Here is a 16,026-nt window from a genome sequence, read left to right on the forward strand (position 1 = left end):
AACATTTGTGCATGTGCCCATGAATGGCCGAGCACTGCAGACCCCATAGCCAGTGGGGCAAACATCAAACTTCTCCAGTGCTGTTGGGTTTTTTCTGTGCAACTTGTGGGGTGCATAGTCCAGTGGGCAGGGCGAGGGCTGGGAGACCAGCTCTGCCATTGGGTCACTGCAACCTTGGGCAAGCTGTTTCTCCTCTCTGTGCCTCAGTTTTTCCATCTTTAAAATGGGGTAAGGACACAGCTCCTCCTTTGTGAAGTACGTTGATCTATGGCTGGAAAGCACAAAATAAGTGTCAAGTAGTATGTGTTCATCCAAAGACACTGTATACTGAGTGAATCACTGCAAAACCACCCATGAAGGATCTCCCCATTTTCTCATCCTATAGAATACTACCCCTCCAGCTGAGGAGCGGGCCGGAGCTCCCCCTGGAGTCCCTTGGAATACTATTAATTATTAGCACCTTATAAGCAATTCATATAAGCACCTTAGCATGTGCATGTTGAAAGCGCTTTACAAACATTATGTGATTAACCCTCACAACGTAGGCAGGTATTATCCAGTTTGGTAGATGGGGAAACCAAATTACAGAGAGGCAAAGTCACTTGCCTAGGCCACACAGCAAGCCATGACTGGTGGACAAGCTAGGTCCAGAACTCGGAGTTCCTGGTGCCCAAGCCCACACCTAATCTGCTAGCCCACGCTGCCTCCTCTTTCTGGGTGTGATGCAATCAATCAGTTTGAAGGGAATGCAGCATGTTCAGTAATTCTGCTTCTCTCCGTGTCTTTCAGAAACACCCACGTGTCTCACGCTGTCCTTGGCACAAACGTAAGTGTAAAACAAAATACTTACCAGCAATTTAAACCCAACCCGGCGGCAGTCTGGGCCAGCATGACTGCCAGGTGGCCTGTAGTTTTGCCTGGATGGACACACATTTTAAATTTCAATGTTAAAATAGCCAGCCAGGCAAAACTTCAGGACTGTTACCAACCAGGCAAAGAGGACGTGCAGCAGGGAGGGGACGTTTGACTAGCTGTGGCATGTGTTTGAAGCATAGTGTCTTGAACTGGGATCCTAAATGCAAGTGATAGCATAGCTCCAGGCCCTCAAATTCAGGGCAGGTTATGCCTATGGATTTCTCTGCTGAAAGCCTTAGAAGTGTCCTATGCTGGAGAGAAGATAGTGGGGGCACTTCTTTGGCTCCTTTCTCTGGAAATAAGGAATTGGAGCTCTGGCTGGGAGGGATACATTTCTGCTGGAGTGACTCTCTAGCTGCCTGTTCCTCTGCCTCAGCTGGGAGGGAAAATGGAAATGCTTCAGGAGCTTGGATTTTGACACCTCCCCCCCCCCCACCATCATGTACTAGCCCTGATGCCACAGAGAGTCGGAGAGGGACACAGTACGCATCCTGTATGGGTGACATCTCCTCTTCCTGTTCCCCCTTTGGTTGTGGTCTCTGTGCTGCTCTTTCAGCAGTACTCTCAGTCTCTGATGTTCATATAAACACCTCCCTGCTCCTCTAATGTTCTCCTCCTCTCCAGTGATCCTACATTTGGGAAGAGGAACTTCGAGCAGGTGCTGACTGTAGAGCTGTGTGGCACTGCAGGTAAGCCACTCATGTAAAGAGGCAGTGCTCCCTTCCTTTGTTGTTGGGATTCTCTCTGTGTACATTGGAAGGTGAGGGGAAACAATACCAAAAATGCAGTGTGAAATAGTCTGGCACTAACCGCTTCTAGGTGTGGTGGGGGTTGTGGTAATCTGAGGAATTATTATAACTGTGTAAATATAATGGATTTTTAGTAATAAAAACCTACATTTCTATAGTGCCTTTCATCTGAAAGGATCCCTCAGCACTTTACAACTACTCATTTAAGCAATTCAGATACCACTGAAATGCAACTACCTTTGGGTGGATCATAGCAGCTGTTCAATGGTGCACAGCAACACCGCACAACAGATCCATCCAGGAAGTGAGGAGGAATCCTGTATTGAACTGAAACTATGGAAAATATAAGGAGCCAAATTGTACATTCTCCACTTGAATTTGGGCAGAACCCCAAGGATAAAGTTAACTGTTAATGGGAGCATTTCCACTGACTTTAGGGGGGGTTGGATTAGGCCCCAAATCCTTGCTTTTCCAAAAATTGCTAAAGGATTGACAAGGACTATGTGAACTGGGCTCACAACTGGTCTGCTGTTGAGGGCATTTGCCGGGAGGTCTCCCTTCCAAGCACTGCCCAGGTCCAAATCTGCTTGGCTATCTAGATGTAATGATACGCAACAACTATGGGCTAAATGTATGCTGTAACAAGCGTAGGGGCTAATTTCAGAGGTGCAGAGTACCTGCTGACCTCAGCTGCCACATGGGTGCCCAGCTCCTTTGACAATCCAGTCAAAGGCCTTTCTCACCAATGTGTTTTGAGGAGGAGGCAGGAAGGGGATCTTGTGGACCCCTCTAGCTGCAAACCACTGTGGTGTTGCAATGACCCCCTTCTGAAGACAGGAGGCCAGCAGTAACTAGCAGGGAGCCCCTCTCCACAGAGTAGAGGATTGATGGCTCTCCATAGCGTCACCCAGACCTAGCTCCTCCTGCCATGACCAGTTGTGGTAATAGTGGGAAAGCTCTGCTCAAAGAGTTTCATTCTTGTGGTTTGTTGTGTGGGGGGTCAAGGTCTCACACCGCCTACTACTCCGCCGTACAAGCCTGCTGAGGAGGACCTGTATAAGCCGGACATTCCCCATGGGTCAGCGAAGGAGGAAGCCACCATCACCTCCTCCATCCCAGGGCCAAGAACCTCAGCAGTGGCAGTCGACGTGGCAGCCTCCAGGAAACTCATGAAGAAGCACCCAGAGCGAACAGAGCTTTACGCACACCTGAGCCGAGCTGCTGTGCGCCCTTCCTCCTCGGAGCAGCAGGGGCTGCTGAAGCGGCCATTTTCTCGCTCTTTTGGGGACCACGACTACTGCCAGGTGCTGAAACCTGAGGCCACGCTCCAGAGGAAAGTGCTGAAATCCTGGGAGCCCCAGAGCCACGTGGAGGGTGAGCACAAGCGAAGAGTGCCGGATGCACACTATCAGGGGTCGGGGAAGGGTGAGGCCCTGTGGAAGGAGTGCAGCAAACAGCTCAGAGACCAGGAGATCAGAGCCAGCTTAACCAAGCACTTCGGCTTCCTGGACAGCGCCCTTGAAGACGAGGACACGGCCTTCTGCAAGACCCCCGAGTATGACACGGTCTTTGAAGATAGCTGCAGTGAGAGCAGCTCCCCTGTGGAGGAGGAGGAAGAGGAAGAACACTGCGAGCGTCCATTGCGCAGGAACCCACTTGCCAGGTCCAGTTTGCACCACTGTTCCCGGAGCAGATCCAGTTCTGGGTCTTCATGCTGCAGGTCCAGGTCTCCAGCAAACAGACGGACTTTCAGGTATAGTTGAGCGGCTGGCAGGAGGGGAAGGGTGGGACTGATGAGTCCCAGCCTGCAAGCACATCTCAAGCAAAAGAATTTCTTGGGGGTTTATACTGGGGGTATAAGAGAGGCAGGTGAACAGAGCCCTGGCCTGGGCTCTGCCACCAAATCCTTGTGTGACCTTGAGCAAGTCATTTCTCCATCTCTCTGGGCCTCATTTTCCCCATCTGTCAAATGAGGATAAATTTGTGTGAAGCACTGTGAGATGCCAAGACAAAAAGCCGGTGCTAGAGACTGTGCCAAGTGATGTTCTTGTGTCAGTGTGATGAACACACCGACCCCAAAGCCAAGCTGAGGTTGTCCCCCACATCCCCAGGAATACATCCAAGCATTCAACCCCAAAGATCCACTCAGGTGTTAAGCATCAGGTGTCAGGCCTGACACACTGAACAGTGCAGAGTTAACACTGAACACCTCCACAGAGCATAGGCGCCGACTCTGTGGGTGCTCCGGGGCTGGAGCACCCCGGGGAAAAAAAATAGTGGGTGCTCAGCACCCACCAGCAGCCCCGCGGATCAGCTTCTCCCCCTCCCCCACAGTGCCTCCCGCCCGCCAGTAGGCCCTGGCGATCAGCTCCTCCCTCTCCCTCCCAGCGCCTCCCACCTGCCACGATCAGCTGTGCAGCGGCATGCAGGAGGCGCTGGCGGGGAGGGGGAAGAGTGGGAGGGGGTGCATTCAGTGGAGGGGACGGAACGGGGATGGAGTGGGCACGGGAAGAAGCAGAGCAGGGGTAGGAAGACGCAGAGCAGAGGTGGGGTCTTGGGGAAAGAGGTGGAGCGGTGGTCGAGCACCCGCTGGCAAATCACAAAGCTGGTGCCTCTGCCACAGAACATGGGTGTGCAGATCACCTAGTCTGCGCATGGTATGTACTTCGTATCGATCTGAGGCCCTTCCAACCATCCAGCCCAACAGGGGAGAGTTCTGATGAAATCGCCTCCGTGTGCTGAGTCCAACGTCCTTTATTTTAGTTCATTAAAAGTAAGTCATAATACACCGGTGGCTGCTTGACACTGGTCAGTCAGGCAATGCTTGACTTGTCCGAGGGTGGGTTTCCCTGGTGGCACAAGGAGGAAGATCACAGCCAGAATTGGGGAGGAGCCAGGAGCTCCTTGGGAAGGGGAGAGCTACAAGGAGGCAGGAGGAGATAGGGAGCCACATCAAGTATCTGTAAAGAATGATTTCCCTGGCGGCGTAAGTCCCGGAACCAGGCCTAAAGAGGTTTGGTTTGGTTTGGGAAGCCAGGCTCTTCTCTGGAGGATCCGCACCCAGCATCAGTGGAGCCTGCTCACCAGGAGTCTCCTGAGTTAGAGATTTTTTTAAAAGCTTGTGCCAGACACGTCAACTTGATTGTGCCTCCACTTCCTTTTGACTGCCAGAGCTCCCCCTGCAGGATCCCTGCTCTGCACTGATCTCCTCTCTCTCTTGCTTGCTTACACACAGATGTGAATACAGCGAGCAGTGTCAAGGGGGAAACACGAGCCAGGACCAGATTGAGAAGAGACGTGACAAGGCCATTGTAAGTGACCTGCAGGCTTGGGGGTGTGGGGGGGCATGGGGGGAGTGCTGAACTCGACAGAAGCAGCGGGACTACCAGTGGGAGCAGATGGCTTCATCCTGCTGAAGCCCATTTAAATCTTGGGACAAAGCAATTCACGGCCCCGCAATTCATCTCCCACTCCAGAAAGGAGACGGTGGAGTGGATTGGCTCTGGCATTCCTGGGGGTGGGGCCAATTTTAAACAAGGGCCTGGGGAAAAGATAAAAAGCAAGCAATTGACACTGGCAATATACAGAATCCCTGGCCCTGGAGGAATTCAGAGCACTCTACGTCCACAGCTTCAGTGCACTCGGAGTTAGCAATTAGGGCTGGGAACTTGGGGAATACTTGGAATTGCTAAGAGATTATTGAGCTGAGCCTCACTGCATATAAAAAGCAACAGATATACATAGAAAGCCTGTGTGTGTGTGTAGTGGTAGTAATTTATTGCTCTTCTGTATTGCCTTGTACACCCCCATACACCCTTACACGTCTCTGGCATTTTTCCTCAGCACAAGCTGAGTTCCACAGACAGGAATTCTCAATAATATTCTTACAGTTACACTTCCACAAGGAGAACGCTGCAAAGGCTGAAAGGATGCAGTAGAAGGATAAAGGAAAGAAAATGTGCATGAAAAGAAATCAGCTGTTTGAGGCTCCTCAGAGAGCTGTTTACACAGAGGGGCCAGATCTTTGCATTGCATGTGCTCAGAGACTTGGGGGCATTGTCCAGCAATGGGATTCCCCAGTGGGTAATGCCAGGGGAGCAGCAGGGAGGCCTGGTAAGGGGGCGGGCATGAGCTGCATTGGTTGTGCTTGTGCAGGGTGAAGGCCGGGTGGTGTACATCAGAAACCTCTCCAGCAGCATGAGCTCCAGTGAACTGAAGAAACGCTTCGAAGTGTTTGGGGAGATCGTCGAGTGTCGGGTTCTGACCAGGAATAACAGGTGTGTCGAGCACGAGCTCAGGCCCACACCAGGCAAAGCAGTGGGAATGCTCTTAGGGCTTTTCGGACGTAGGCCGCACAGCTGGCTGACTCATCCTCATATTTTAATAGGATGAATGGGGATTAAAACAGCACAGTCCCTTGGGTGTACTTAGCATCCCAGGGCTCACAAGGTTAAGCAGAGTTGTCTGTAAATTCCCCCTTGGGCCACGGTGGGTGTGGGAGGCCTGTAGAACTGTTAAGATACCACAGGTGCAAGTGAGATGCACTGTATGATTCCTGCATGTGCCCTCTGTAAACCAAGCTACACGGTATGTGGCTCTCAGCCCCTTAGGAGATAAGGCTCATCACATCCCTCCCCCTGGTCAGTCACCTCGTGACTCCTCTCTTTGGCTGCTCAGGGGGAATAAATATGGCTTCATCACCTACCGGTGTTCGGAACACGCCGCCTTATCGCTGAAGAATGGCGCCTCGCTGAGGAAGAGGAACGAGCCCTGGTTCCAGCTGAGCTACGGTGGCCTCGGCAACTTGAGGACCAGATACACTGACTTGGGTGAGAAAGCAGGCGGGCCCCACTGCTGAGCCAGGCTCCCATTTCCTTAGGGCAGCGGGAGTTTTTATGACCCTTTGTGAATGCTGAGGCCCAAACCTCTCAAACTGGGCGCTGCAGCTCTCCAGCTCAGTGTCCCCCGGTGAAGTCACCTGGGAGGCGCCTGCCTTGCCCATTAAACCCTCGTGGGTCTGGATTCATTGCCCCAGTCAAAGTTCTCCTTGACCGGGAGTTTCCTTTAGTAATGTGCAACAGGGGGTCATTTAATTGCCACAGCTTGGAGGTGCAGCAGCGCTGGGAAATCTCTGAACGGCAGGGAGGACGAGGCGAAGTGCAGCAGCAGGGCTGCAAGGCATGCCTTTCCCAAGCTAGCCGCGGGGAAGCATTTAGTCTTCAGAGTGGAGGAAAAAACAAGGTTCCCCATAGCCCACACTTCAGCTGCTCCTGCTGAGTGCCGCAGAGCTGCAGGCCAGTCCGTGGCAGCCAGCAGGGAAAAGTGGCAGGAATAGATAGACACATACGCCTGTGGACAGGGCTTTCCCAGGGAGCTGCTTTGTGAAGAGTGCCCAATTATCATGGCATAACTATAATAACACATTGCACTTTCCAACTCATTTCATCCCGGGACCCCAAACCACTTTACAGACATTAATTAAAGCCTCACAACTCCCATGTGATGTGAATAGTTATTAGCCCAGTTTCACATACTGGGAAACTGAGGCACAGAGAGGCAAAATGACCTGCCCGAGGACACAGAGTTAGTCCGTAGTAGAGTCAGGATCAGAAGTAGGAACTACTGAACCTTAGTCCCAGGAACTAACCACTAGATCACACATCTTTCAAAGTTATAGGTAGCAACTGAGTCTTTATGGAAAAATTCTCTCTGGAAACGCCCCCGTCCCATGATTGTGTGATGCTTCTGGCAATGTCTGATTCAAGGTGTTCCAGACCAACCATTTTGCTGCCAGATTCCACACGCTTTATGTGTATGTTTAATCCAAAAAAACCCAAACCAAAAAGTTGTTGAAAGAGCATTAAGGTTGCAAAGCCAGTCACTCAAAAATTAGTTCAGCCCCCCGGTGTGTACGACTTATGATACAATCTTTAATTACATGATCACAGACTATTTTCACCACAGGATCCCTGCCTCATTCGATGAATGAGTAGTTCTTCAGTATTTCTTTTTCTCCTCTTCATTCAGTGTATGGGCCCCAGTCTTATTTAGTGCACACCGTTTGAACCCCGCATGGATACAGAATTATTAAGATCCCCATGGCATTTCTGTGGTTCTTATCACCATAGTAGTGGAGTGCATCACAAATTTTAATGCATTTTTTTCAAAGACCCCCTGTGAGGGGAGGGGCCGGGGGGCATTGCTACGTGGGGAACTGAGGCACAGAGATTAAAGCCAAAAGTGTCGATTAATTTGGGCTTGAGATGCCCAGAGCCTGAGTTTTCAGAGCACTTAGCGTGTAGAGCACTGTAGAGGTCCAGAAGAGAGCTCCCCTTTACCTGAGTTGCTGCTGTGATGTCTGTAAATCAGACCCCAGGGTATCCAGTCCAGCCCCCAGAAAATGAGGAGCACACAGTGGCCATTTATGAAAATATTGGTGTATGTGACTTGCTCACATCACACAGGAACTCTGTGGCAGAGGCAGGGATAGAATCCAGTTCTCTAGGCCAGCATTCAACTGCTTTAATCATGATACCATCCAGTCTCTTCCTTCTGTCCCCTGCCTCAGTCACTGCACACCTTCCAACTTCCATACTGAGTGACTCAGGGGTCCTGTAGGCCAGAGGTTCTCAACCAGCTGGGGCTCACGAACCATTTGTGAATGTTGATGGCATGCTGAGAGTCAGTAAAAACGTTGGGGGAGAGGTTGGGTACTGCTGCTGCAGTGGGAGGGAGGCCCTGGGGGGCACTGCAAAGCCCGCCCTGCATTCACCCCACAAATTTGGCCTGGCTGGCCCCCCATCATCATGACAGAGAGACAACTGGGCCAAACCAGGGCGGCACTATGACCCTGGAGGTTGAAACGTCCAGAGCAGGTAACTGAGCCAAGCCAGCCCTACGGGACCAGAGCCTCTGGAGTGGCCACAGAGCCCTTTAAAACATACTGGTGACCCAATTTTGAGTTGCGACTCATGGGTTGAGAAACCCTGCTGTAAACGACAGCCTCATTCGCCCGTGACCACGGTCCGCCCCGTGAACTGAATGATGCAGGGCTCTTGTGCAAAAAATAATATGTAATCATGTAATTAATGACTTTCTTATAATGCATGCACAAGAGTGGGCTGAATTAAGGGGGCATGGGCAACTTTAATTCTGGCCTTTCCTAACTTCTGAGAGCTTGGCTTTGCAGCCTCAATGTTCTTTTAATGTAAGGTGTTTGGGTTTTTTTAAGTAATTTCCTATATTGATTAAAAACTTAAAAAATTTAAAAAACAAACATCCTGTGGACATATTGATCAGCGAGGTTTGGAGCTTTAGATGCCTGGCACAGTCCTCCATCACTGAGGCTAATGGAATAACTGGTAGCAGTAGAAGGCTATTAACATCCCTGTGGGCCTGCCAATACCCAGGCACTTTGCCAGTGGGTTTCACAGTTATTTGCTAGCAGCAAAGGAATGTTGAGACACAGGAATCCTGGGTTGTCCAGGTTCTATAGGGGAGTGTGTTCTAGTGGTTACAGACCCTTCTGCCTCTGTCCTGCCCCAGCCTCTCCCGGTCCCCTCTTCTCTTATTCCACCGTTTTCCCCTCTCCCATTCGAGTCAGGTGGCTTCTGCCTTCTCCTCCATGCTGCACTGGAGAGTTTCCCTTCTCTTAGTTTCAGTCGCCTGGTGCCACAGAGGAGCAATTGTTTCCTGTAGCAGCCAGGATGAGCAATTGTCAGGAAAGCCCTGTTCAGCCCCTCCATTGCTGAGCTGGAGCAGCTCCGTCAGGCCGGTTGGCACAGAGGAGCCGTGAGGGAACAGAGATACTCAGTGCAGATGGAATCTTCAGAGAACTTAGCTGCCAGACTCTAACCAATCTGTACTGATCATGTCTGAACTGAAATTTTTCAGAGGCTCAGACCTTGCCTGAATTTGGGCACATTTCCATAGGGATGGGGAAAGGCATGGCCCTGACCCAGGGTAACTCCCCTGCCAAAGTTCAGGGAGCTGTGAGAGCTTCTTAATGAATCAGCCATAAGAATTTTTTTTAACCTGGGCAAAACAATGTATTTTTTCCTGAGTCTCATTCTCAGAAATAGCTGGATTGTTTTAGCTGAAACTTTTCCGAAAAATTTAGCTTGAGTCAGACACCCAGCATGGGAAATTTCAGACTAAAGTTTGGCAAAGTTAGAATCAACTGGAAACAGTTTAATGGGAAGCACTGAGCAATCTTAACTATAGGCTCTGCTACCAGCTCTGCCTACAACAGAAAACAAGTAATTGCCCAGGATTTTCATGGAGAAATCCCTCTCTGCTCTGTTGAAAAGAGAAGGGTTTTCTCTGAGACGGGGGGAGGGGGAGAAATAGATTGCACACTCCCACTTGGTTAGAGCTAAGAGAAAGTGAGTTCATCTACTGCCAGATTTGTTAGGGTGCTCAGTCACATGGGGAGCGGCTGGTCAGATTGCTGTTGGGAGTGAGAGTCACTGTCTAATTTACATCTAATTAAACAGAAAATCCAAACCAACTTTTTTGAGGAGGCAGCATGGACTGATGATTATTCGACTAGAACCCTGGAATTCCTGAGTTCTATCCAGCTGCTGCTACTAATTCACTGGGAGCCAGTTTGATCTAGTGGGTGGGGCAGTGGCTGTGCCTCAGGAGAGCTTGGTTCTGTTCCTGACTATGCCACTGACTTGCTATGTGAACTTGGTCAAATCACTTCACCTGGTTTCCCTCTCAACCTTTGTCTGTCGTATCTAAACTGTAAGCTTTTTGCTGCAGGAACTGTCTCTCACTATGTGTTTGTACAAATACCTAGCACAAAAGGCCCCAGTGGCTGAGGCCTCTAGGTCCTACTCTAACACATCATAATAATGTGAGAATGAGCAAGTCAGAACGCCGCTCTGTGCCTCTGTTTCCCTGTTTGTTAAATGGGGACAATTCCTGCTTTATGGGGGAGAGTGCAGATTAATTAAGATTAATTAGCCCACCCATGTGAAGTGCTTTATAAGTCTTACGTACGATTAAGTAGCTACACTGATCTTCAAAGAGAAGCAGGATGTCAGTACTTTGTGACCCTGGCAGATGTCCTGTACCCCTGACTATCTCATACTCTGTCCCTGCCTTTCCCAGATTCCAATGTGGAGGAGTCCTCCCCAGCTCCAGTGAAAAGCAAGTACGAGACCATGGATTTTGACAGCTTGCTGCAGGAGGCCCAGCGAAGCCTGCAGCGATAACAGCCTTAACCTTGGAGGAACACCTCAATACCTCAGTCAAGGCACTTCCAATATGTTTACGTTTTCGAAGAAATTATTAAGTATATGAAAAAAGAGAGAGAGAGAGAGATTGAGAGAGACTGCTGTCCCTTTAAATTGATGTTTACATTGAACAAAGCTGCTTCTGTCTGTGAGTCCCCATGGTGTTGATGTTCCACTGCCACACATTAGTATCCTTGCTTCTGACTGGTTGTTTTGGAGTGAGCCTTCTCTTCCCCCCGCCTTCCCCGGGTCCCCCAACATCCACCCAGGCACCCGGAGTGGAGTTGCAGCTGTGTTCACCATAACATTTTTTTGTCTGTAGTGTGTGATGATGAAACTGTTAATTGTGAATAGAATCAGGACTATAAACTAATTTTTAATAGAAGAAAAAAGTATATACTTAAAAATGTATTTATGGCTCAGATGTACTGTAATTCAGATTTATTGTATCGCTTCCTTGATTTTTAACTATGCACTGTAATGAGGCACTAGCCACTGAGCAGATGAGGGTCAGTCCAGGAGGGCGTTCTGGATTAATCACCAGACCAGAGTTTGCCCCTTCAGCTGTGGAGTGAGCCAGCCCGGGCCCCAGCCCCTGGTGAACTGGAACAGGATAGGGTTGGAGTTTGGCACTGCAGTGTGTTGGAAAAGCCATTCTTCCTGCTTGCGTGGCTGGAAGTCCTGGGTCTCCAGCTATCAATCTCGGGCTGCCTGAGACTGAACATGCTGGTAAGCGATGAGTTTAGTGGTTTGGCACTGGCTGGTCTGGAGCTGGTGCTGTTGTATAGTGGTGCAGCTTTGTGGGACCGGGGGAAAGGGAGTTATAAGGATGTAGTGTTAGGACACTATCAAATTGGGTACTATGGGAGTTAATCGCTGCAGGCCACTTTGGTGATGGAATCAGGCACCACCCAGTGAAGCTCCTGTCCTGCCTTGAGAGCCTGGGAGAGAGTGAATGCTAAAAGCCCCCAAAGAACCATCCCTGTTCATCCCCCCATACGCAGGCAGGTGCATTTCTCTGGCAGTAGGTGAGGATCACATCTCCGCTTAGTTGATCAGCTAAAGCCTTTGTGTGATGCTGCTGGGCCCTCCCCAGCTCCATCCATTGGCAGGCTCAGCTGGAGCAAATCGACTTGCTGGTTGCGTCGTGCACAGCTACTTCCACAACATGCAGGGGAACTGGGTGAGAAAATTCTTCTTTTGCTCAGACTGGCAGCTAGAGGGCATGGCAGCTAAGCTGAACATCTCTGCCCCACGCAGCATGCTACCCTTCCTTTGAGTGGTGTCTGATAAGCCATAGACCTACCCAGTCCCACTAGGAAGTTAGCAAACCTGATCTCCCTATTGACCCCTCTTGGCTATCACAGTCTCTCCAGTGCTCCTCCTTTCCCCAGGCTCCTGACTAGCAGAGCACCAGTGATGGAGGCACTGCGGCCCTGGTGGGTGTTTGCCTGCTGCTGTCACCTCAGTCCCTGCTGGGTAGCACTAACCCTGGCCTGCCTCTCACTGGTTCCCAGAGATCCCCAATCACGGGGGTCCTTGCAAAGCCAGTCAGCAGGGCGGGGGTTAAGGCACGCAGTCAGTATGGTCAGCAGCTTCACTCTAGAGTTGACCTGCAAACTTTAAAGCCATTCCACATCTGAGCCGGGGAGAGACCGGGCAGTCAGGGAAAAAACAAGCAAGACACAATGTTTAACAGTGGGGACCAAACAACCTTGCTGACGCCACAAACTTCCTCCACGTTTTCATTTTGTTTTTCACACACAGGTGAGACCGCAGGGATTTGAGCCATCCCCTGTAGATAGAATAATAGCCTTAAATTCTGCCAATAGATAGATTAGATTCCCTTATGGTCTCCCCTAGTACATGACACTGACATACTGTAATGGTATTATTTCATCATATGGGGCACACATGACCAAAAACTCAGTAATTACACGGGACTGGATTCTTCTAAGACCCTAATTCATGCTGAATTGTACTGTGCTCCATTGACACCAATGGTATCGCTTGTGATGTAAGATACTATTCAAAGGGGGAAGGGTGCTAGAATCTGGATCTGTGTGACCCCAGGACAATTATCTGATTAGTTGTCTTATAACGTGGAGCTCAGGGTTCTAAAAATATCCAGTTACATGGTAATTACCTCTGAGCTACCTGGTGATTTGAACTACACTTCCCCAAACCTTCGTTAATGGGTTAATTACTGAGCGCTTACATGGCATATTCCTCATGCTATTTCAGTCTTGTTCCAGAGTAGTTACCCGATTGCGTCCCTACTGTAAAACAGAGTTATGGGCTTTTCCTCTGCTCCTCATCCCAATCTAAATGACACAAGTAACTCTGACCTGGACTGAGCATTTGCTATTGGCAATCGCCTCATTGTAGCTTTGCCTTTTTCTGTCCTAGTATTTCCTCACAACAATGATGTTTACATGTGATTGCTATAGAGCTTACTGTAGAATGTATATAGCGACACATTTAGGGTGAGTAGTACTGTCCTGTGCTGTGCTGATGTTTTTCAGAAAACGGTCAATCAAAACCGATACGTGTAATTCTTCCATCTCCTTGCTCAAGACAAGGATGAATCAAAGCCCACAACGCTGGCTTTGGTCAGAGATGGAAAATGCATCAAACTTTAAGAATGTGAAAGGGTTGAATGCAGCTATAAGGAGAACTTCCTGGTACCTGGAAGGAGCCTCCTTCAGTGTGAATCACTCACTCGCTTCACAAACTTTGATTTCAATACACCCACTTTTAAATCTCGTATTGCTTTCATGAGGCGGGACTTCCTGTGTTGGCCAATGACAGTTGCAGAACGTCAGCGCATCAAATGAGATACTCTTGAAGAGGAAGGAAGATCCCGTGATGCACAGGGCCAATCAGTACTGCAATCCTAGGATAGGAAGAGATGCAATAAGTGGTCTTCGTGTTGCCTGAAGCCTATAAACTATTTTTGCAAGAAGTGTCTCCAGAACTTATGCAATATGCACTCAGGTGCACAAACGCACACACCCATGGTTATGGCCTGGGCTGGGCCATGAGCTCCTGTTGGTGACCATGTATGCAGGGAAGCCAGTATTGCTGAATGTAAAGCCAGAGGGGGCTGTGGTTTGGAATGTACGCACAGTTTACGCAGGTTAGCTCAGACCAGTACCTGTGGCTTATCTCAGTGGCTGCTGAGGGTTGGATGTTCCACCTGAGAAGCATAGCCATTAATATTCGCTTTGTTTATGTCACTCATACTAGGTCTAATGTAAACATTTTTCCCTTTGGACTGAGGTTTTTTTAAGCTCTTGTTGGCTTGCAGTGCTACACTCTGCAGCAGGCGATTCTAGGGGAGGAGTTATATAGTACGGTGTTCTGGATGGGAATGCTCTTTGCCAATGGAGTGTGGATCCTTTCCTGGCCTTGTTAGGGGAATGATTGTACAGAGGCCAGCCACAATCAAAGAATGCAGTTTGATTCTTAGTATGCTACTGATCAAGGCTCAATCCAGGGAGGTACTGAAGTCACCCAGAGTTGGGGGCACTCCCCATCTTGCAGGATTGTACCCTAAATTTGGAGCCACATCTTTTCCCTGGGATGGGAGAGAGTTATTCTGAGAACGTGGCGTCCATTCGAGGAGAGGAAAATAGCAGTGTGAAAGGAATAGCTTTAAGTCCCACGGAGCCAGCACTGTACGGAGAGGGAGAGAGTCTCCGTGGGCGTCACACCATTCATCTGAGCAGAGGCTATGGCACATTCACCGATGCTCCCCATACAGAGAGTGACACAGTGCACACCAGCCAAGGAAGGGACTGCTCCCCAGCGATATCCCTCCTTGTCTTCTCCACCCTGCTCTGTGCACAGTCCCACATTCTAAAGGGACACTCCCACTTTTCCCCACATTTGCTTTTCAGGGTCCATGTATCTCTCTCTCCCGCCCCCAGTAATAACTATAGTGCCAGCAATAATGCCAACGTGCGGAAGAAGCCATGCATCTATGAGGGAAGCAGGGACTTATATAAGGAAAGAATTTAGTTTCTGGATGAGGGTGGGAGTAAAAATAGTGTGTTATAATAGGTGATCAGGAAGGGGCATTTAGTTTTTTAAATATAGATATATAGATACAGAAAATCCCTTGATGGTTTCCATTTGCTACCAGGTACAAAACCTGACATGCAGAGTAAATGATAACGCCCCAGTCACCTTTTCTTATCCACTGACCCATTAAATCTCATTGTTTTGCATGAGATACAATTCTTTGTGACAGAATCTAGTGCATTCCCATGTCTTCTCAAGATGAGGATTGTTTCTGAATGTCTGGACTGGGGAGGGACAGCTGGGGAATGCAGGGTTTTAGAGCTGATGTTGCCCATGGAAAATATCTATCCCCAGTTCCTACTCAGTGCAACTTTGAGCTGCATTATCTGCACAAAGCATAAGCAGCAGCTCAAGTCCCTATGTTGCAGTGTTCGCATTCGATTTCCGTACTGGTCCATGGAAAGATTTACGGAACCAGCTTTATTTGTTGTTCTAATTTTCTTTTGGGAAATCTGTTGAATTCTTAATATATCATTATCTGTAGCTGAGCCTTTAAAACCTTTTGTTCTTGACGTGATAGTCCATCCTTGACAATCTTGAGCAATACAGAACCAAGTAAAGCTTTCGGGTTTCCATTGCTCTTCCTATATAGATTCTGTAATCAGGTAGTGGCTTAGAAAGTCTGGTTGCAATACACCAGGTGGCGCTGCAAGGGGCATTATTTATCAGAGAACTGAACAAGGTTAATCTAATAATCGGGTGTGTGTACGTGTGTGTATGTGAATGAGCGAGAAGGATTAAATTGATGCATTTCTTGAGAAAGGTGTAAGAATTTCACCTAAAAAGGGGCACATCTGCTTTGTTATTTATAATAAAAGCTAAATTCTACTTTTTTTTTTAAAAAAAGGACACTGCTAATAACTCTAAGGGCTCAATTTTGCCACCCTGCTCAGCTGAGTAAGTAGCACCTTACTCCCGGAGTAAGTAAACGTAGCAGAATTGATCCCTTTGTGATTAAGAATCAAGATATTAGTTGACTGCATTTTTTGTTTTAAATTGGTAGAGGTTTTTTATATTTCACTTAATTTCTTTCC

The 16,026-nt window shown here is 48.9% G+C and overlaps 1 protein-coding gene across 2 annotated transcripts in view; it reads left to right on the plus strand.

Annotated features, from left to right (window-relative positions):
• Positions 1 to 15,980, plus strand: part of PPARGC1B (PPARG coactivator 1 beta) — a 92,916-nt gene extending 76,936 nt beyond the window's left edge. For both annotated transcript variants that reach the window (XM_054037735.1, XM_054037736.1), the window contains 7 exons: positions 790 to 826; positions 1,540 to 1,604; positions 2,670 to 3,417; positions 4,900 to 4,975; positions 5,820 to 5,941; positions 6,342 to 6,493; positions 10,782 to 15,980. In XM_054037735.1, coding sequence (XP_053893710.1) covers positions 790 to 826; positions 1,540 to 1,604; positions 2,670 to 3,417; positions 4,900 to 4,975; positions 5,820 to 5,941; positions 6,342 to 6,493; positions 10,782 to 10,885 — 1,304 coding nt within the window. In that variant the 3' untranslated portion in view covers positions 10,886 to 15,980. The remainder of the gene's footprint in view (positions 1 to 789; positions 827 to 1,539; positions 1,605 to 2,669; positions 3,418 to 4,899; positions 4,976 to 5,819; positions 5,942 to 6,341; positions 6,494 to 10,781) is intronic.
• Positions 15,981 to 16,026: the final 46 nt, after the last annotated feature.

Source organism: Malaclemys terrapin, chromosome 8 (genome assembly GCF_027887155.1).
Source record: "Malaclemys terrapin pileata isolate rMalTer1 chromosome 8, rMalTer1.hap1, whole genome shotgun sequence".
Classification (NCBI taxonomy): domain Eukaryota; kingdom Metazoa; phylum Chordata; order Testudines; family Emydidae; genus Malaclemys; species Malaclemys terrapin.